Raw genomic sequence first — 20,843 nt, 5'->3', positions numbered from 1 at the left:
ACACCAGCCAGGACGAAGCCCCGGCACACCCTCAGCGGGGCCGCCGCCGGAGGGACCCGACCCGCGGGGCCCCTCCCGGGCCGAGGCCGCGGTGAACGCGGCGGCTGCGCCGGCGGCTCCCCCTAGCGGGCGCCTTGCCGCGCCGCGCCTCGCCTCACCTCAGCGGCGGTTGGGCGGGGGCCGGGGCGCGGCGAGAACGGGCGGGTGGTTTGGCGGTGGTGGTGAAGGAGGAGATGAAATTCCCGGGCTCCGTCCTCGTCTCCCTCGTCCTCTTCGTGGCCGAGACGGCGGCCGCGCTGTGCCTGAGCGGGGCGTACCGCGCGGCGGGGGACCGCATGTGGCAGTGGCTGACGCTGCTCTTCGCCCTCCTGCCCTGCGCGCTGGTGCAGCTCAGCCTGGTCTTCATCCACCGCGACGTGAGCCGCGACCGCCCGCTGGTGCTGCTGCTGCACCTCCTGCAGCTGGGGCCCCTCGTCAGGTCGGTGAGTCCCGCCTCGCCCCGCCGCCCTTTCCCACCTCAGCGGGCCGGGGTAGGGGGGGGGGGATCGCCCCGGCCTTTGTGGCGGGCGGGCGGGCGGCTGCTGCTCTGCCCCGGTGCTAGCCGCCATCAGATCCTTCCCGGTCTTATTTCTGAAGCTGCGGGAGGAATAATTTCCTTTGCAGATGTCCTGAGGCAAAAACGCGGCGAGGGGCGTGGTGGTTTCTGCCCTTCAGTAAGCACCTGCCGGGGGGGGGGGGGGGGGGGGGTCGGGCTGCGGCCCTGCGGAGAGCCGGGCAGGGCCCGCTCCCTCCTTCTGGAGGCGTTTTCTGCCCTTATTTCCCCCCCGCCTGGCTTTTTGCAAACGGCGGTGGCTGTTGGCTGCCGGTTTATCCCTACCGCTTTACCCTGAGGTTGCTTCCCAGGGAGAAAGGAAGACTTACCCCGTTGCTGGCTTAAAACAGTGAGAGTACCCATCCCGTCTGTGCACCTTGGAAATACTAGTTACGCTGTGGGCTGTCTCTTCTTTCCGAAAGTGAGCTGCTTGCCCCAAACTGCTTTGGAGGTTTTTCAACTCCAGTTCAACTTCTGACTGAAAATGTCCTTGGGGGGGGGGGAGAACCCAAGACAACAGATAGGTGAAAAGTTGCAGAGGTGGTGCAATCCCATGGCAAAATGTTTGCTGGAGGCTTTCGTTTTAAATTCACGTTCAAATCCCTTCTTTAAAAAGAAAGGGAATTAAATACGGTACCTCTGTAGTACAGGCTAGAAGTACCCCCAACTTTTTGAAATTCCTGGACAGTGTGGGAAAGGAGGATTTGTTCACACTGATAAGGGTGAACAGTTTGGATGTTACAAAACATCTTGCACGTCAAAAACATTGAATTCCTTTTAACCATTGCTGGATTTTTTGTTTGTTTGTTTGTTTTCTTAATATTTTAAAGAGACTTAAGTTATGGCTTAACAGTTAAGTTCTTGAAGAGCTCTGATTTTCTACAAGCTAAGAACAAAATTCTTTGGAAAGTAAGAGTGGAACCAAAGAGAAAGCAACTATCAAAATAAAAATGATGTTCATTACTTTTGTCATTCTAAATCGATTTCTTGAGGTCAGACAAGGAAAGAATGTCATGTCAAGCTGCAAGATGTAAAGAGGCAAACAAAGGATGAAAGCAACAACAACAAATTAGAGGATTTTCTTTCTAATTATCTGGAAGAGACATAGGCTTCTGCTTTGACCTTAACAACCAAGCATGATTTCACTTTCTCTTTCTTTCTCAGCATCAAGTTTATCTGTTTACAACACGAGTCTCATCTTGTGCAGAACACACTTTCTGCTGTGTTGGCGAGCTCCCAGCTGCAGTCGCAGCTGTAAAACTAGTGGGCATACGGAAGCCCTCCCTCTCCCCTCGATGCTGCAGTGTATGAGTGTGTCGCTAGCTCTGCACTTCTGCCTTTCTCAAAGATTGAAGAACTTGGTGTTTCCAGGTTTGAAGATGTTCTGGAACCGTTGCAGCACGCCTGTGCCACAGTGCCCTTGGCATCATTTAGGCAGTACTAAGTGATGCATGTTAATGTCTCTCTGGGCTCAGGATAACTGGAATTATAATTACTAATAAAAAGAGGGTAGTACATTCGTGCCACCTGAAAAAACTTATGTCCTGCTAAAGGCTGGAGGGACTCTACAAATTAAGAGGGAAAGCTTCATAGATGACAACCTCTTTTTAAATTTGGGGAAATGTGTCTATTTGTAGGACACAGTACAGAAGTGTGGGAAGGCAAAGTGATCAGTCTGAGACAGACATTAAAGGTCTTTTTTTTTCTCTTCCTTGTGTTCCTATCCACTGCCACTAAACATTGTTGTATCTGTCAAGAGGAACCCGATTGCTTCCCATCGGGTGTAGATCTGCGCTGTAAAAGTTGAACTGTTTTCAGCATGTGAAATACCTTACCTTTCCCTACTTTGCACAGGAGGCTTTCTATCCTGTGTGGACTGGAATACATACAAGTCGGAGGTGACAGCTCGAAGGCAAAATATTTTTTGGCTGTATCATCACTTCACTGTGGCTTTAACCATTGTGAGCTGAAAAGGACCATTGTCCCTGGAGCCATTTTGTCCTATCCTTTTAGGCAAACCTCTGCTCCTTTGCACCAGAGAGTCCTGCTGCTGTTAGTCATCTGCTTCCCCAGTATGAAGCTTCACTCCATCCCCTGTATTCGGTCTCTCTTAGATCTCACTGGCACAGCCCAGGGCCTTTTAGGGTGAGCTGGGTCAAATTAGGTCAAATAGGACATATAGACAGTAGAGCCACCCCAGCTTTGTCCACTTGCTGCATCAGAATGAAATGTTAAAGACCCGTTAGGCTGTGTGAGATGGCATGCTTCAACAGAGGGCAGTCTGCTTCGGCTGGCTTTAAAAAAAGCTAACACTAACTTTTTAACCATCTCTACTGGGTTTGTGACATGATACAGGATAGTTAGTATTTCTCTGTTCAGACTCAAATACTCAAATATCAGTGCACTGCTTTACAGACAGCCCATGTATGTTGTGTGAGTCGTCTTCATCATCTTAAAAGCTAGACATTTTTCTCCCCTTCTTTTTTGCCTTAAAAAGTTAAGTTTGAATCTTAGGGAATGGTATGGAAGTATCTTGGCAGGGAAGGAGGGTATTTATCTTTGCAAGCCAAGTGATCCAGCCTATTTTGAATCCTCCGTGTGACAGGGAAAAAAGTACATTCTCTTATAAAACCTTCTTGCATACCACCACCTTCCCCAAACACCCACGCTCCACCTGTTCAGGAGGCACTTGCTGTCCTGCTGCTGCCACTGGAAGCACTAAAATTAGGAAGCATCCCTCTTCCTGGAGAGGACTTTCGCTGTACTGGGAGAGTACTGTTAATGCACCCTTTTTTAATTCCTTCTGCCATTCCCTAAGAGTTTCTCTATAAATTTGGAGCGATTTGTAGGGTAAAATTCCTACACCCCTTGGTGGCCTGGCTCTGATCCTTAGGATGTAGGCATGCTGGAGACTAAGCAGAGAGTTGGCTGGAACAAAGTAACTGCAGGTTTCTGAGCACTGTGGGGGATTCCTGCAGCATTTCAGGTCAGTGCCACTCCTTGTGAGCACATTAATTTGTCTGGATAGTTAGAAAATATATTTGGATACTTCCTCTTTTTTTTTTCTTTTGTAAAAGGAGATTCTTTTACGACATAAGTCAATTTTTGTGGAATAAATTACTTTAAAACAATAGCCAATGTCAATGAGAGATTTAATACATTTTTCTCTTCTTTAGAGAAGACTGTGATGAGCTTTTTGGCTTATTATTGACTGCTCCTAAGCCAAGAACTGTCTCTTTGTTCCCTGTTCATTTGGACAGCACCTGTAGCACCAACAGTGTCTTGAGGTTTTAAGTGCTGCTATAATTCCAATAAATAATAATTGGATGTATTTTTGCAAGTGTACTGCTCTGCACTTAGGGATTTGTTCAAAATGCAACTAGCTCTTCATAAAGAGTGCCAGAGAAACCCCTCTTAACTTGCTTGCCCCTTTTCTATTCTGCAAGCAATGAATAGCTCAGGAGCTGAAGCGAGGAGTGCAGATTTCCAACAAACCAACTTGAACAGTCGGGGCTTACAGTAATGAGCGGGGGGTGTTGGTGGTATTGTACTGTACGTCTGCTGGATGTGGTGGTTCCTTACTATCTGATTTACTGAACACAGTACTGAAGTGGCATATCCAGAAGGGACTGGTGTGAACTTGGCAGTGGTTCCTTCTGATACCAACTTCATGGAGAGGAAAGCTAAGTGACTGCTGGTGTCTTTGAAACTACCGTCCCTAGTGCTCTGTTAGCTGAATGTGGGCCTACAGGTTCTTCCTAATGAGGAACATGCAATCAGGAGATTGCTCTGTCTGCAGGATGATGAACTTCTCTTATGAAAAAAAATTGAAAGCCAGTATAACAGGCCCTGATATAGAACACTAATAAGTGTTTTCCTCAGATTTTAATGGGACAAGAATGTAAACAATAGACTTTTTTTTTTTTTTTAATGGGATCAGGCTTTGTTTCTCAAGGCATAAGGAGAAACAATTACATGTGTCTATGTACCGTGTAGACTGCAGCAAAACAGATGCAGTAGGAAGTTTGCATCAAACTGCCAGAGGATTTGCTGTTACGGCCAAAGTTAGATTCTGTGAGCTGCAGGAAGTAAAAAAAAAAAAAAAAAACCCCCCCCCCCTCCTCCCCCCCCCCCAAACCCAACCAACAACCAAAAAAAACCCCCAAACCCAAAATAAAACTCCTATAGGCTGAAATTATCGGAGTCATTAATGTTTTGGGCACCTAATTCTGCAGTTTGGTATCTAATAAGCTATAACGGTGCAGATAATGTTTCAGTCACATTGTGCAGAAGCATTGTCTCTTGTGGATAGTCTCTCTTTCCTAGTGACCTGCTTCATAGTTCAGAATAGCACAGGTCTAAAAACCTCTCTTACTTGTAGGACTTCCATTGGCAGACCTTACTGTAGGAGATTCTGCGAGCTCTAAACTTTACAACTGTTGATGCATCTCCCTCTCTTCCAGATGGGAAGAATATGCCTAGACTCTCTTCAGGCTTTTCTTTTTTCTTTATTCTTGAGCAGATGTGTTAGGTGTCCAAGGTGCGATGAACAGAAAGTCAGTGCAGATGGAAGGTAGAACAATGAGTGAGGAACAAATCTTTGTCTGACACAGGTAAGTAAATCTGCAGGACTGATAAGTCTTTTGCACACTTCCCTAAAGAAAAGAAATTACTAAAAATTGAGTCATTAGAGAAATCTGCTTTTATGTTTGCACTGAGTGTGTGTGGATAGGTCTCTCAAATAGACGTTTGCTCTTGGAGCGCTTGTTGGCTGTGGGAAGGTCCCTGTTTTCATTGCCTGCTCCCTCTTCACACCACCGTTATTTTGCCTATATTTAAATCCCACACATCCATGATTAAAAGAGGGAATGAGGTGCTTGCTCTCAGCAGGCATATAAGGATAGGATTATTCCTCCTACTGACTGTGTAGAAGACAAATGTGTTGCTGCTGAATCACTCTTTGTAGGCACCATCAGGATCCTTGAAAAAGTATAGCTCTTCTCTCTGCCAAGATTTGGCAGCGGAGGAGAATGCAGCACCATCTTTTTCTTACCCTTTAACTTTCACTGTAGAGAGTAGATCTGACTTTTTTTTTTTCTTCAGAGTAATTTTAGTTCCTTCAGAGCCTGTACTGCAACTGTCGTTGCTTTACATGCAGCAAAACTGGCCGGGTGCATGCTTTCTGCTGTTGATACCATGTGTGGATCTGTTGAAAGGGCCCTAAACATCACTGCATTGCAGGAGATGGATTGTACAGAAGTTGGGATCTCCCATTCCTGTTCCTCCAGAGCAGAGCAGCAACGAGCAGTGAGCAACTGGGCCTTCTGGGGAATTCCTTGTTCTGTAGTGGAGTTTGTAACTGTGGAGGAAAACTGGCTTGAAGCAATTGCCTTCTTGCATTGTCTTTTAGTTGTGTTTCATACTAAAAACGAACAAGCCAGTTCATTTAAGGACAACCTTTCTGAATGGACTTCATAGTCAAAGTGGTAACATGGCACAGGTACGTGATCTGAACTGATTCTTCATCGCTGTTCTGAACCCTTCTCACCTGGATGGTTCTTCAAGTGCGTTTGCCCCTCTTACACTTTATTACTTAAACATTTAGATTGGTGCTATTTCTTTCTAGTGTATCAGCTGCCAGTCTGCTCTTGTTTGAAGCAGTTTCTTGGGCAGTGGCACCAGCTAGAGTCTTGAGTACATTTGTTATTGGCCCCAGAAGGCATGACCTCCAGAGACACTCTGGCATGGGATGGGCAGGGCTCAGAAGCAGATGGGCATCATTACTGATGTAATCTGAGTGCTTGCACATACCATTTTTATTACTCTGTTGTACTGGTAAAAGTCCCCTTTGGCCCTAAGGTTTGCTCATCAGACCATTCATTTCACATTGTGTTTGCTTTTCTATATGGACATAAAATATCCCATCACAAACAATATACTGCTACTTAATACCTAGCTAATAAATAAAAATCAAATGTTTGCTCCAAACCCCAACATTTTGTTGATTATGATATTTGCTATAGTCAGTCATCTTATGAATTTTATCATCTCTTTTATGGGATTACTGTGTACTTGTTAGATGGGTCCCTAGACTATATCTGCTTCCGATCACACATGGCAAGAGTTCAGAGGCTGATGCTGGCTGAGATCTCATTTTTCATAATAACTTCAGACTTGCCCTCAGCTCAGGATGAGTAGATGGCTGTGAATACTAAGCAAGACAAAAATGTTCTGGGATCTTTCTTTTGGAATAAAATCAATTTGTTGGCTTCATAAGCTGTTGTGCTTTATTAATTTTGCACGCTTTATTTTTGGCTGTGTGGATTATTTCACATGGAACAAGATTGGCAGGGACTGAAAAGATTAACAAGGGGAAAATAGGAAGTCACCACCGTGAATGGAGCCTCCAGCGCACGAGGCGCTTCAAATAGCTTTAGCGATAATAGTAGCTGAAGCCCAGTGAATCAAGGATAGTACTACAGGATGCTAAAACTGCTCTCCATCTAGAGCAGGTCAAACTTGCTAGTGGTCCAGTTAGGGGAAAAAATGAAATCAAGTTTATTGAAACAAAAATTAATATGCTTTTATTTGAATTTCTATCAGTGCTGCTTTAGAGTTCAGTCTGTGAGCTTTCCCCTAAAAGGCTGTGTTAGACTCTGACTTGGCAATTGTTGAAAAAAATCAAGCTGAGAAGGAAATGGGAATTCAAAGTCTCAGACAAGTATAGCTCCGTGCTTTGTGTTTGTGAGATACTTTTAAATTGAAGATAAGCCTTATTTGTACATTATAAAAACTCACTGGCCAAATCTGACCTGTCAGAGACTTGGAGATGCTGCATTCCAGCAAGTATTACCTACAGAGGCAACCAGGTGGAGGAGATGCCTTCCCAGCAGGCACTATGGAAGGAAAGAAGACAGCTCAGTCCTCATCAGGATGATGCCTACACAAGAAGATACCATGCGTGTTGGGCCATGGGAGGAGACGCGACCAGAGCTGGTGCCACAAGTTGCCCTCACAGTGGGGGTTTCTCTCCCCTGAGCTTCCCTCTGGGCTGGAAGCCAGCCCTCACCAGTCCTGTTGCTCACATTATGATTGTTTTTCTTCTTGAAGCCCATACCAGTATTAGGCATAAAAGAGAAAACAGGTTGTGTCTGCACTGGGTTTGGGCTTTTGGGAGTTTTATTTTTCAGTAGTCAATGCCATTTATCCTTTATGATCCTGCTGTACATGGACTCCTCCACAGAAGGCCCTATATTTTTAGGACCCTATGCTATGTGACAGAAATAGTGTTTCTTTCCTCTCCCTTTCCCCTCAGCTTGTGACTTCATCTGTACCTCAGTAGATCCTTGCTTGTTATTACTTCCCAGACAAGGTTGACTGTTGCCCTTTGTGTTTTGGGTCCTGCTTGATGCCCAAGCCCACCTTTGACGCCTTCATACCCAAGCAACTCTCTTAGAATAGTTTTTCTAAAGTTTTTGCCAAACTAAAAATAGGCATTGAAAGGAAGTTTCAGAAGCTTTCCTTTCTTAAATGAGTGTGAGGATGTATTATCTTCTTTAATACTCAAGGAGCCAACTTGTCCTCGTTGCTACAGCATTTGCTGCTGCCAACCCCTTTAGCCCTTTTCCATTCCCTCCCAAATGTATGGATTATTCTCTGTGCGTGGGTAGAGGCAGCATGTGTTACAACAATATGTAATTTATGAATAGGAATGTATGTGCTGGCACCACTTTTTTCTTTGGAAGTTAGTCTGTGGTAAGTTAGATCTACATAAATAAGAGGGTTTGGTTCACCTGTGTTTACAGTACAAAGAGCTGTGGCAGCTGAAAACGCTGCGTGTTCTTATTTAGAATACTTTTGCAAGATTGTGTTTAATATTCCTTAAACAGTGCAGTAAATGTAAGCAAATGTAAGGTGTAAAGCTGCTCTTTCTGTGTCTTTAAAAAAAATGTTAATATCCAGAGTTGTGAGGCTCTAAACTGTTTGTTCTTGTTATTGCTGCCATGAATTGTTACTTACGTTTTGGAACCATTGCTTGGTAAAGCAAGGACTAGACTCCAACTGTTTGAGGTGTGTGCACCCACTCATACCCTGAGCTTCTCTCCAATGTCTTGAAATTGTTTAAGGCAAAGGTATGAGAAGCGGGTTTGCTATTTCACGGGTGTATGGATAACACCAAGAGAAAGACATGAGAATCTGAAGAAACACTTCCAACTTGGGTCCTGGGTTGGGAGCCTATGAACGTTGTAGTGGATCAGTAGTTTAAGGACTTAAATAGGACAGTAGAGAACAAGGGCAGCTTATAGGAAACAACTGCCTTCTGTGTCTCAGTACTACAAGCAGCTCAAAGAGCATTGCCAGATTCTTGCCCTCCAGCCACATGTATTTCATGTTTTAAAGGGTGAAATCTGTCATATTCCAAATTTGCCAAGAAGAGAAAACGTACATGCTTTGCTCTGTGAACAAATTACTTGGTATCTGATGGCTTAAAATATTAAAGAGTGGGAAGACCTATGTTTTCTTTCATTTTTTCCTGTTACTCTATTTACTGATTTGCTTGTAGGTGTGTGGAAGTCTTTTACATTTACTTCCATGCTGGCAGAGTTGAAGAGCCCTATGTCAGCATCACGAAGAAGAGGCAGATGCCCAAGGATGGGTACTCGGAAGAAATTGAGAAGGAAGTGGGCCAGGCTGAAGGCAAGCTGTGTACACACAGGTCTGCGTTCAGTAGGGCATCTGTGATCCAGGCGTTCCTCGGCTCGGCGCCCCAGCTCACGCTCCAGCTTTACATCTGTGTCCTGCAGCAGGAGATCACGGCTGCCAGAAGTAGGTAGAACTGCTGTTATCACTTCCATATTTTGGTGGGAGGGAGAGGAGAAGGGTCAGCAGTCAGGTGTAGCTGCCCTGGGCAAGAACCACACATATTGCAATGGGTTTCATCTCCCTGACAGCTTTTGATGGTGATGTTGCTTTCAAGTTTATCTATACCATCATGTTTTAGACTAAATGAAGAACCTACTCCAGTTGGTCGTAGGACAACCAGCTTTTTGGTGTAAGAAAGGGCTTTGGCACCTGTGTGAACTGGAGGTGTGTTTCCACCAAAATACAAAATAGCTCTTGTTATATCTCTGAGGCCCTGAGAGGCCAGGGATCTTTACCAGCTTCACAGCTAGGGAGGCTGAGGCTAGGGTGACACGTTGTGAATCTGATTGCTTTCTTCAGTTCCGGTACCTTGGTTGGCAGTGTACCAAGGTAAGGAACTAAGATTTTTTGGAGAAGCTTTTATAATAACGTCAGGGTTCTCCCCTCAACTTGGGAAATGGAAGACTTTAGTATACCAAAGGGCGAGTCAGCACATAAGGATATTACAACAGGTTAAGGTCTTTATACAAAAGTACTTCTTTAAGGTCGTAGCAGTAGTTACTTGAAAGACATTGCTCCTGATGGTTTCTGAGTACTTCACAGCTAAGGTGGGCTCTTCAAATAACCATGGCATCTGTGACATGGGATGAGAACAAAGCAGCTGAATTCTTTGCTGAGCAGTGCAATTAGCTAAATTTCCAATCACTTCAGTGCAGATGGCATTTGCTTGAGAAAGGTCACCTTTTTATTGTATTTCTTCTGTTACTGGTGTTGCCCTTACTGGTCATGACTGCCAAGGAGAAGTGCTGTTTTCCAGATGATTAGAGAATTGCATATTTAATAATAATTTGTAATGCCCTATTACTTCTGACTTTTATCAGTCACTGCTGAGATAAATTCTGAATCACAGACTGGTAGGTGACCCTCTGTGGGTGAAGTAAAGTTAAACAACCAGAGATAAGCTGGCTCGCCAGGGAGTTCAGCGAACACACCAGCAAATGCAGTAGTCATCTCATGTCTCCCAGAAACCATCTCCATAGCAGGTGTAATTCTAAAATATAGAAATGAAAAGGAAAAAAAAAAGTGTTGTTTTTCCTTAATCAGTGATTTAGGAACAATGGCAATGTCTATTAGACCTCATTCATCAGAAAAACAAGAGTCCTAACCACATTCTTCTTGTGTGTATTTTACCTTCTGAAATATTGAAACTTTCTGCAATCTCTTTAGCCAGCTTATTTCTGCAGTAGTACCTTTTGTCCACCAGTAGTATTCAGCCTCCAGAGCAAATGGGAATGATGCATAGCACAGTTTCAGCTTGTTGTTTGTTATGTGTATACGGGGATTCTCGTGTATAGGGACATGACTTCAACCTTTTGATCTTGCAGCATCATCAAAGTAATGTAACAGCCCGTCCAGCTCTTCTTCCACACTTCAGATGTCTTCAACTTCCCTGTTCTTTGACACTGGTCCTCCAAAGTGCATGCTCTTTTCCATTTGTCTCTGTTATAATTATGACTCTCTTCTTGTTGCATTTTGATTTCCACATTTTTTTGTCTTGTCTCCTCATCAGTCTCTTATTTTTCTGGATTCCTACACTACCCTGACTGTCATTATGTGTAAATTCTGCTTGGTCAGTGGTAATGAGGTCAGTATCACCTGTGAACCTAAAGCTGTTTACCATCATGCTACATAGCATGGTTTGTCCCTTTCAGATCTGTTTAAAACTCATTATTGCTTCCAGTATTAAATTGAACAGTTCTGAAAAGAGCATGCATCCTTGCCTAGCCCTTTGTCAACCAGAGCCATGCTGCATCTTTCTTGTGTATTTCATGGCATTCATTAATTTCTCTGGATGTTTTCTTCTGGATGATCAGATTCTTGCCAGTGTCTGGCATTCTCCAGATTGTCATTTCACTGTCTGCCAGGAATGTAACATCAAGAGAACTAAAGAGAGTTGCAAAAGCAGGACAAAGCCTCTAGGTTAGCGATGAAAGACATAACACTTCGGTGACTGTTTAGCACAAAATGCATAGAAATGTTGTATGAAATGCAACATTGGAAACCCACATGTAATAGCCTAATCTGAGTCCTAGTTCTAGACATTCAGCTCTTTCTTTGGTTACAGCATAAGTGGGAAGAAGTTCCTAACTTGTTACTGTATGAAATGCCCAGTCTGACTTTGTAATTGCCACAGAACAGACGCCAAAGTCTCTCTTGTACATTTGGGCTTCACCCTGTACTAAATGCTTCAACGTCTGTCAGTATCATGCATTGCCTGAGAGCCAGCTATGACCTTGCTTCGAAGAGGTGGCTGACATCAGGCTCAGGTCCACTTACACACTGTTGGGCAGCTATCCAGACCTCTTCACTTAGGTAGTACCACCTGGAGAAGTGCAAGGCCAGGAGGTGCCAGAAAGACCTGAGTTAGCGTTAATTACAAAAATAGCTAGCTTGAGGTGGGGGATGTGTGACTTGGCCTCTTACCCTTGAAAAAGGGCCAGTTCTCAGTCTGCAGTATTGAATGCGGACGATCTGCTTCCGTTAAGAGCAATCTTTTTGTAAGTGTAAAGGGTTTTTTTGCCATTAACACCAGTTATCTTTTTCAAGTGTTGCTTACAGTGATAAAATAATCTCAAAAGACGGATTTCCTACCATTTAAAAATAAAATTATTCTGCTGAAAAAGGTAGGTTGGTTTGTCTGGGTTTTTTTAATGAAAATTTGTAGCATTGACTGCCATCTTCAAGAATAGAAGTTTTGGGTTTATTTTTTTTTCAACTTACTAGTGTTTGCAGTGTCACTTTCCTAATGTTCATGTCTGGGCTTTGTAGGTGGTCTTCCTAGATATCTTAAGATGCTTCTACAGTTGCTTTTTCTCAACTCATTAAGTTCTGACCTCAGAATACTTTCCTCATTGTTTGAACAACATACTTTGGGTATTAATAGTTGTTTCTAAGCGTTGGAATTATATCTTAAGGCAAAAAAAAATAAGTGCCCTTATTTTTCAAGGTTTCTGATTATCGGTTTAGAAAACTATAATATATATAATAGATAATTTATGATTCTTCATCTGAATGTAAGATTTTAGTAATAGGTATTTGTGATGCAGCTCATCTAGAGCAGAATTCACTCTCTTAGCAATTTCTGAAGTGGGAAGGACCAGGTCTTGAAAAGACTTAAGACATAATTAAAAAAACCAACAAAGTAAAACTGTGCCTCCCCGAATGACTCTCTGAGTGTGTACCTCTGATTTGTAAAAGTACAGCCTTCTGGGAGTAGGAAGGAAGAAGACAAATGCCATCCTTATAAGGACTTTTAGGGGATTTGGGACTGTTCCAGGGGAAAATACTTTTCCTTTTAAATTTTCACTTCTTTGCCTGCTCAGGATGAGTAAAAGCAACAATAATGTCACCCTCCCACATTTCCCTTTGTGGTTGCTTCAAACCATCTTTCTCACAGACTTAAAAGTGATGTTTGAACAGAAGGTTTGGTGACAGTACGGAGCTTTTGGGAAAGGAGCAGGACTGGACTACTGTATTAAACCAGAGTCGGCATGACCTGGTTTCTATCAATGGAGAAATGCCTCTTTCGAAGGCTTGAGTTTTTAAGACAAGTTTGAGATTAACATAGAATCCCTATGAAATTGGGTAATAAAATGAATGTCTCAGCTTATCACAGCAGAAAGTAAGCAGAGTTCCAGGACAGCAGCACCCTGTCCCCAGTGCATAGACTTTTTTGTTTCTTGAACTCTGAGAAGATTCTTTTGCTTCCTTAGCTGCTGGAAGTTATTTGTTCTTTCACAGTTCTACAGCCAGCTCAAAACTACAGGAAAGGTTTTGTAAAGAGCCACAGGATATCGAGTGGTATTCTTGACTGCACTTACTTGCTCTTCTGCTTTCAGCCAATGTTTTTCTAAGACTTAATGTTTAAAAATTCTCAGATCAAGTACAGTGCTGTAAGGAAGATGTTTAAAAACACTATTAAAAATTTAAGTGTTAAACAAGCAAATATATAACCATTTTCAGAGAATATATGCACCACCAAACTGGCATGTACAAAATTACCATATAAAATGGCAAATGTTTTTCAGCTTACTGATTGCTCTTGGAACATTAGATATAAAGGATTAATTAATTTTTTTCCAAAATAATTCAGAGGTGTTTGAGGATCAGGGTGGGAGAGAGGTTAGCTAAAATGATAGAGAAAATCCTGTTAGAAAGTTGTTAGAGATCCTAAAATACTTGTTTCTTTCAAAGTCATGCTTAGAAATTAATAACTTTAATTAGAAAAAAAACTGATAGTCATGGCTATATAGCTATAGCAAAGCAGGGAATCCAGTTCATTTGTAGAATATTGACACATAAACTAATTGAAGGCTGCAGAAAGCATTGGTTGCAAAGCATTGCAAAAGTAATTGACATAATCAAGAATTCCCAACTCTGATTATTTTATTTTATCTGATGCAATATAATGCCCTGTAGCATGACCAGTTAGGTTGGTTAGTTTCATTAAAACTCTAAAAGAGACAACTGAATCAATTTTACTGTGCTTAACTCATTTGCATTTGAAGTGTTCCTTGTGTGGACAAAATGCTAAGATTGCCTAAAATTAGTCCTGTAAATCAGCTGTTCAGCATGTGGGTAAAAATTGTGAAGAAATTATGCAAATGCTAACAAAACTGTGGGCAGTTAGCACTTCTGGACATCAAGGTACTTCTCAATGAATGTTCGTTCTATGCATCCAGGGTTCTTGTACATTTGTACCTACTTAATGTGGCAAGAGAAGACTCCCTCCTGCAGTGCCAGAAAGCTTTTCCTCTATTGCATCTGGAAGGGAAGCCAGGTAACAAAACAACTGGCCTCTGCCTTCACTTTCTGCAGAATTTAAATGCTGTGAAACCTTCACTTGAGGGATTCTGGGTAAATGGGAGATACTGAAAGTTGATCTAAATTTAAAGACATTTTTTAAAGGAGTGTTGTTTTTAAATGCATGATACAGATAGGTGTATAAAGAAAACAGATATATAGGAAAACACAGTGTACACAGGTGAGCAAATCTCTGTCTACACAGGCAGAGAAAGTGCAGGTGGTTCTGCGTTTAAATTGCTTTGGCTTTCAATTTTGAGCTCCGTCACAGAGCTTTTCTGTGATCTTAGACAGTTTACTTTGACATAGAACTTCACAAGCACTGAGGTATCTGCATGCTCAAGTTAATCCAAAATTTCGGCTTCTGTTTTGCTGGTTTTCATCTGTACGGAGAGCGCGTAGCGCTCCTGTGCCTTGTGGAGTACTATGAGACTTTGAGAGCAAGTTGGTTATTCTTACAGTTGTGACTGCTAAGTGCCTTTTTTTTCTTTCTAGCTACTTGGAAAAGTAACAAATGGGGACCAAAATAGCAGGTAGGGTTAGAGTAAGAAGTGTATACAAGGAATGGCTGTTTTGGCGTTACACCCTGCTGGGAATCCCCGGGAGTGCTGCAAAGACAACTACATCTGCGCTACTCTGATGCAATGTCTTTAACTTCTGCTAAGCTGAAGGTCCTGATCTGTCTTTTCTCTTTGTAGGTGTTTTTATGGTCCTTTCTCTCCTGTCAATTGTATATGGCGCCTTACGCTGTAACATCCTGGCTATTAAGATTAAGTATGATGATTATGATGTCAGCGTGAAACCAGCCGCCTACCTCTGCATATTCATGTGGAGAAGCTTTGAGATTGCTACACGTGTTACGGTGTTGGTCCTTTTCAGTTCAGTCCTTCAAATCTGGACTCTCCCCGTTGTGCTAGTGAATTTCTTTGGTTTTTTCTTCTACCCATGGATTCTCTTCTGGCAAAGCAAGTCCCCATTTCCCGAGAACATAGAGAAGGCATTGAGCAGGGTCGGCACTACCATCGTCTTGTGCCTTCTCACCTTCCTGTATGCTGGCATTAACATGTTCTGCTGGTCGGCAGTGCAAGTGAAGCTCAATGATCCTGACTTAATTAACAAATCCCAAAATTGGTACCGACTGACTGTGTATTACATGCTGCGATTCATCGAGAATGCATTCCTCCTGCTGATGTGGTACATCTATAAAACCGATATCTACCTGTATGTCTGCGCCCCACTGTTGGTCTTGCAGCTCCTGATAGGTTACTGCATGGCTGTCCTCTTCATGTTGGTGTTCTACCAGTTCTGCCACCCATGCAAAAAGCTTTTCTCATCCAGCATTTCCGAAGGTTTGCTGTCCTGTTTCAAGTTCCTCTGCTTTATTTGCAAGCCTCCCAAATCCACCATACTGACAGACAAGGCAGAGGTGAAATCTGAAAATACTGATGAAGCATGGAGCAGTAGCAAGACAATAGATTCTCAAAAGGGGAATCCTCATCAAAGTGTTTCTTCCAATGCCTAGTACAACTGGAAGCAAGTAGGTGCCTTTGGAAGGTGGCAGATCACCTGCTGGGAATGTTGTGTATCTTGGACATTGTGTCTTGTGGATGGGATTTTTTTCTTGCAGGCGTAGCACTGCATGACAACTGACAAGCCTACCTTTCTGGAAAACTTCGTGTATGAGTATGTGTATCTGTGTGTGTTTGTGTATGGAGAGCAATCATTGTTTGTAGACTTCTGTTTCAGAATTTTTTGCACATAGGTTTATTATCACATGCTTATTTTGAAATCATTATAGGAGACATCCTTCAAAAACTGGCCTGATGCCCACCTTACTCAGGAAATCTGAGGATGGAAGGAAATGCATTTTATTTCAGATAGGATGTCATTATGGCATGCCACCCTAGCATGGAAACAGAGCTTAGGCCTTGACTATATATGGACTGTAGCTGTGGTCTGCTTTGATCAAATTGCAGACTTTTTTACACTCTAATCAGTGTAATAAGATAATACTTCTCTCTGTGGTTTAAGAATTGGACTTCTACAATGCACTGTAGTCTAAGTTGCCAAGAAACAGCCAATTAGCCAGCACTAATACTGAAATGTGACCGTTACTGAGAACGGACAGAGGGGTTATTGGCTTTGCACTGTTTTACCTTTCATATTTGCTGCTTGTTAGTAAGGGAATTAAATTTAACACACTAATTGTGATGTTCTGGAATAGCTTATTTTTCTGACCTTATCATTTATCTAATACTTTGTTTGTGATGTTCTGGTATTAGGGTGGTGTTCACTTTATATAACTTTAAATATCTAGAAGTTGGGCAGATAGTGTGAACTGGTGTCATGTAGGTGCTCTCCAGAGCACATCTCCAGGGAGTAATTTAACCCATCTTAAAATGTCCTTTAAGGCAGGTGATATGGATCATTCTCTGGAGACCTGTTACTCAGTGTTAACCAGATGCCTTGACAATTACTTTTGATTCTCCGTCTCCCTTTTAGATGGCTGAAGTTAAGAGATGAGCACTACCCTGATTGTCAGGGGGTTGGTAGTACAGCAAGCAGGCAACTCAGTGACTTGTTATGTGGCGATAAAAGACACCGAGTCCTTCTTTTTGAGGCTGTAATATGTTATGGTTAGCTAATATCAGCAGTTCAAAACCCTCTGACTTCTTTACCTCAGAAGTATCACAGGCTTGAAATCTGAAAGAGGAAATGAAAGTCATCAACTTTTTCTTCTGTGCACTATATCACCACAAATAAAAGTGTTTCTGTATTTTGCAAGTTGCTGAGAAAGCTTTAGCAGATGAATGGCCAAGAATTTGGTGGGAATACACAAACACAACTGTATGTTCAAAAATTAAGTGAAAGCTTTTTGCACTTTGTTTATTTAGTACCTTGCATTTCTTCTGAGTATTACACATTATGGCTGCTAGTGGAAACAAATAATTCATGACCCAAAGCATCTCCTAGTGTCCTAAGCTTAGCCTCTATCCTATTGTCGTGGAGGATGTGAAGTTCTTCAGTAGGGATGAAATCAGCATCATTGTATTAGAAGTGTCTCAAGTTTGGTGTCTGAGGTCATTTATAATGAAATATGTCACATGCAATGCTGCAAAGAGTGAAGCTGGTTTTATTTTTTTCTTTACTGCACTGTAAATGAATGTCTTCATACTTGAGTTTTATAATGGAGTTATGTTTTTTATTTTGCTTAATATGTGTCTGTGTGTGGTATGTGTATGTAGATCTCATGAAATTATCGGTGGGTGGTAATGGGAATTTTTGGCCTGAGCTTGCTGTGGGAATGTACGTCACATATCTGGGGAAGACACCAAACATCCCAGCTCTAATTTCTTTCTCTGAGAAGCATAGAATAGTGAAGTGACTCCTTGAAGACACTACAGCATTCCTCTGTACTTCTGTATGTCAAAGTACAGTATAGTATTTCTCTGGACTTTTCTAGATGTAGAAGAGTATTTCAGATTTTTTTTGTTCAGTAGCTCGTTAAGGGAGCAAGTGAAAATGTAACCCTTGCTTCCAAACCTGCAGAGTTCAGCACACAGAGCCAAATTTTCAGGTGTTCTTAACTAAAACTGAGTATCTGACTTTATCGTTGGATATCCATCAATAATCAGGGAATTATGGTTGTTGCCTATCTACAGATGTACCTGGGTCTGAAACGTTAGGCTTTGAAAAAAAAAGTGGCTTCATATGTAGAAGTACTTCATCTCTAAAGAGAGAGGTCCCAAACTCTTAAAGCAGACTTTGGACACGGTAAGTGATGGTGCTGTTGTGATTTTGCCATTTGAAAACAGTGGAAGCTCACAAACCTCAGCCAGTGAAATGCTTGTGCTACAGTGAAGTCAACAGTAGGAGAGTTACACAGCCAGGAGTCCAGTATGTATACATAGTGAGTACCATTTCACTTCACATACCAATGATGAAGACTACTGTATATGGATATTTTTAGAGTGTGCCATATTACTTCCTATTTTTGTACCAAGTTCCTGAAGTGCATGCATAGGGAACGGAATATTTAAATCACTGTTACAAGTGGGGGAAAAAAAAATTGTATGGGTTATATTACTGTCATATGACTTTGCCTTAGTTGTGCAGGCTAACCAAATACAGTTTAAACACTCCATGAACGTGAGGGCCGTTGCTTTTGCCATCCCTCATATCACCACAGCATGGAGTGCAGATTAACTAACAGTATTGCTGCTCTGTTTATGTTTGGATCTAGCTGTGCTGCCATTGCTGGTGGAAAGAGGGTATGGGAGGGAGTCACAGAGACAAAGATACTTTGCTAAGACCAGTGTTTTGAAGGACAAGCTTATTTTTCTAAAGTATGCTATAATGCTAGGAGAGGCAATCTTTCTCAGGCTAATGACAGTCCTAGACAGCGTTGTTATCAGTACACCCCATGGCTGCGCTGAGAGGATAGTATTAGCTACGAAGGATGTATGTGTATGAATGAGTGATCTCTTGCTGCAAGTTTACTGCACTTTTACTCTCCTCTATGAATGTTAGAGGCGTATGTGTTCAGTGGAAGGGTATAGGGCTACTGTTAAAAACTGTACTCACTTGAGTACTCCTGAGTCGCACAAAGGATTGCTCAGTAAGGATTATTCATGTGTATAAGAGTATGCAAGATCTGATAAATAGGTTTTCTTTTATACTTGTAAAACAACACAAATTAAAATGTTGAAACACTCCCTTAAGTTGTGTTGGTATCAGTTCTTAGTCCGCTCCTTTAAGAAATCCAAGGTAAAGGTTATATAGCACACTGTCATTTGTTACCATGCAGTACAAGAAATGTTTTCAAGCAGACCTGACAGAAGAATAATCTGTGATTGATCTGGGAGTTCCTTACCTCCAACCAGCGGTGCTTCCAGTGCTGTTTAGCTGGTTGGGGTCTCAGCAGAAAATTTTGTAGGAGGCAGGCAGTTCAAGAGACCAGTGTTACACAAAACAAGATGAGAATAGGTTATTTATTGTTGGGATGAGAATATTTAGTTGGCTTACATTGGGAATCAGAAAGAAATCATTACCTTATAAAGGATCTTGTAACTTTTTCCGGCACGCTTGTTTCATGCTCATCTGGATTTACCATGTGCTTGTCTGTGACCTCAGGAATAGCCAGCAAAATCCACGCTGAGGAAGGACTGCTGTGGAGGCACACAAATGCATAAAGAACTTTGTAACATGTTTAAGTGTTTGTAAATTTATATATATAATATGTATGTATTTAAAAATACAGATGTAAATAGCTACATTGTAACAAGTTGTAATGCATGCACATCACTTAAAAGAGGAACAGCCAGAAAGGATTTTAGAAGTCCTGGTGGCGATGGACACAGCTATCGGCTAGTGAGAGCTGTGCTCCCTGAAACATAGAAAGTAATTAATCCTTTCTTACAGACATCATTTTTAGTCTCAAGGGATGATTTTTAAATGAGTATCCAGCATATATTTTTTAATCAAATGTAGATTAAAACTTCAATGAAAAATTTCAGATTTAGGCACAATGTTGATAACTTCTGTTTTCAACATGGTTTCTTAAAGAAAAGCTTGTGTGACCACACTCTTTCTCTGTCAGCCCTGTTCTCCCCAGTACATATCAAGCTTATTGGACACATTAAAACTAAATTTTTCTGAGGGCAGATATCTGAGAAAATAAACCAGGTTTATACAAGCTTTGTGAAGACTATCATCTTCCAGGAGGAAAAGATGGGAACTGATAAAATGATCCTACTGGTAAAAAAGGTTTCAGCATGACCTTCTTGCTTAACAAGCCAGGCAAACGGCATGCTTTAGGTGTTATAAACCTGTGTATCACTCAGCAATCCACGTACCTGCTCCTTCTTCTCCTGAGCGTGACAGGGAACTAGAAGTTGTGGGGATGAAGAGATACAGAGGGAAAGAGGAGGACATCGTAAAGTCATGGGAGGTAATGGGAGTCACTTCAGTTTAAATGTTGCAGTACAGGCTCTACAGGACATTATACTTTCTGTACTGTTGCATTGATTGCAGGACAACTTATTTCAAGTAAGTTCCTAACTATTTAATAAAAGACAGGGGTTTGTTAGACTTGAAAAGTGCATGACAACTAAAATGAACCCCTTTTTTAAAATGATTGATTATTTGCAAGCCAATCTGGTGACATTTGCAGGCTGGCTCAGACATGGTGAATACTTGGGGTTGGTAAACTGTAATCTAATTTAATAAAAAAAAAAAAAATAAAGATCAGGGGATTTTTTTTTGTTTCCCCAGTATTTCTGTATGTTTTCCCACAGCAGCTGATAATATCTCTTCTAAAACAATAAACCATTTTCTGTTACTTCCTGCCTATTTGAAGGGCTTATGTACCAAAGAAAACGTGATTTTGAACTGAGATATTTGCAAGCCAAACATCATAGTGGGTATTTTTAATCCTGTATTTTAAAATGCAATTGAGGTGACTGCCTCTAGTCACTCGGGAATCATGACAGAAGCATGAATATATTTAGTAATTTGGCAGAGATGG

The 20,843-nt window shown here is 41.9% G+C and overlaps 2 protein-coding genes across 2 annotated transcripts in view; both read left to right on the top strand.

The window, feature by feature from the left end:
• The first annotated feature begins 213 nt into the window (after positions 1 to 213).
• On the top strand, positions 214 to 19,038 carry XK (X-linked Kx blood group). Its single transcript, XM_030019713.2, has 3 exons — positions 214 to 478; positions 9,156 to 9,418; positions 15,016 to 19,038. Exons 1-3 carry the CDS (start codon positions 234 to 236, stop codon positions 15,837 to 15,839), a joined length of 1,332 nt encoding a protein of 443 aa, XP_029875573.1. The 5' UTR covers positions 214 to 233; the 3' UTR covers positions 15,840 to 19,038.
• The window catches only part of LOC115343583 (cytochrome b-245 heavy chain), a 43,350-nt gene continuing 31,807 nt past the window's right edge, over positions 9,301 to 20,843 (top strand). Inside the window, exon 1 of the mRNA XM_030019712.2 lies at positions 9,301 to 9,418. The gene's annotated coding sequence lies outside the window, so the exon portion shown is untranslated. The remainder of the gene's footprint in view (positions 9,419 to 20,843) is intronic.

This window comes from Aquila chrysaetos, chromosome 7 (genome assembly GCF_900496995.4).
Source record: "Aquila chrysaetos chrysaetos chromosome 7, bAquChr1.4, whole genome shotgun sequence".
Taxonomy (NCBI): Eukaryota; Metazoa; Chordata; class Aves; order Accipitriformes; family Accipitridae; genus Aquila; species Aquila chrysaetos.
This window is presented reverse-complemented; position numbering and strand designations above follow the sequence as displayed.

What these genes read in the sequence shown, in the direction of transcription:
- XK (XM_030019713.2), top strand. Translation starts at nt 234, where the DNA reads ATGAAATTCCCGGGCTCCGTCCTCGTCTCCCTCGTCCTCTTCGTGGCC. An exon ending in CAGCTGGGGCCCCTCGTCAG is followed by an intron (nt 479 to 9,155) that starts GTCGGTGAGTCC and finishes ATTTGCTTGTAG; the next exon opens with GTGTGTGGAAGTCTTTTACA. An exon ending in GGAGATCACGGCTGCCAGAA is followed by an intron (nt 9,419 to 15,015) that starts GTAGGTAGAACT and finishes TTCTCTTTGTAG; the next exon opens with GTGTTTTTATGGTCCTTTCT.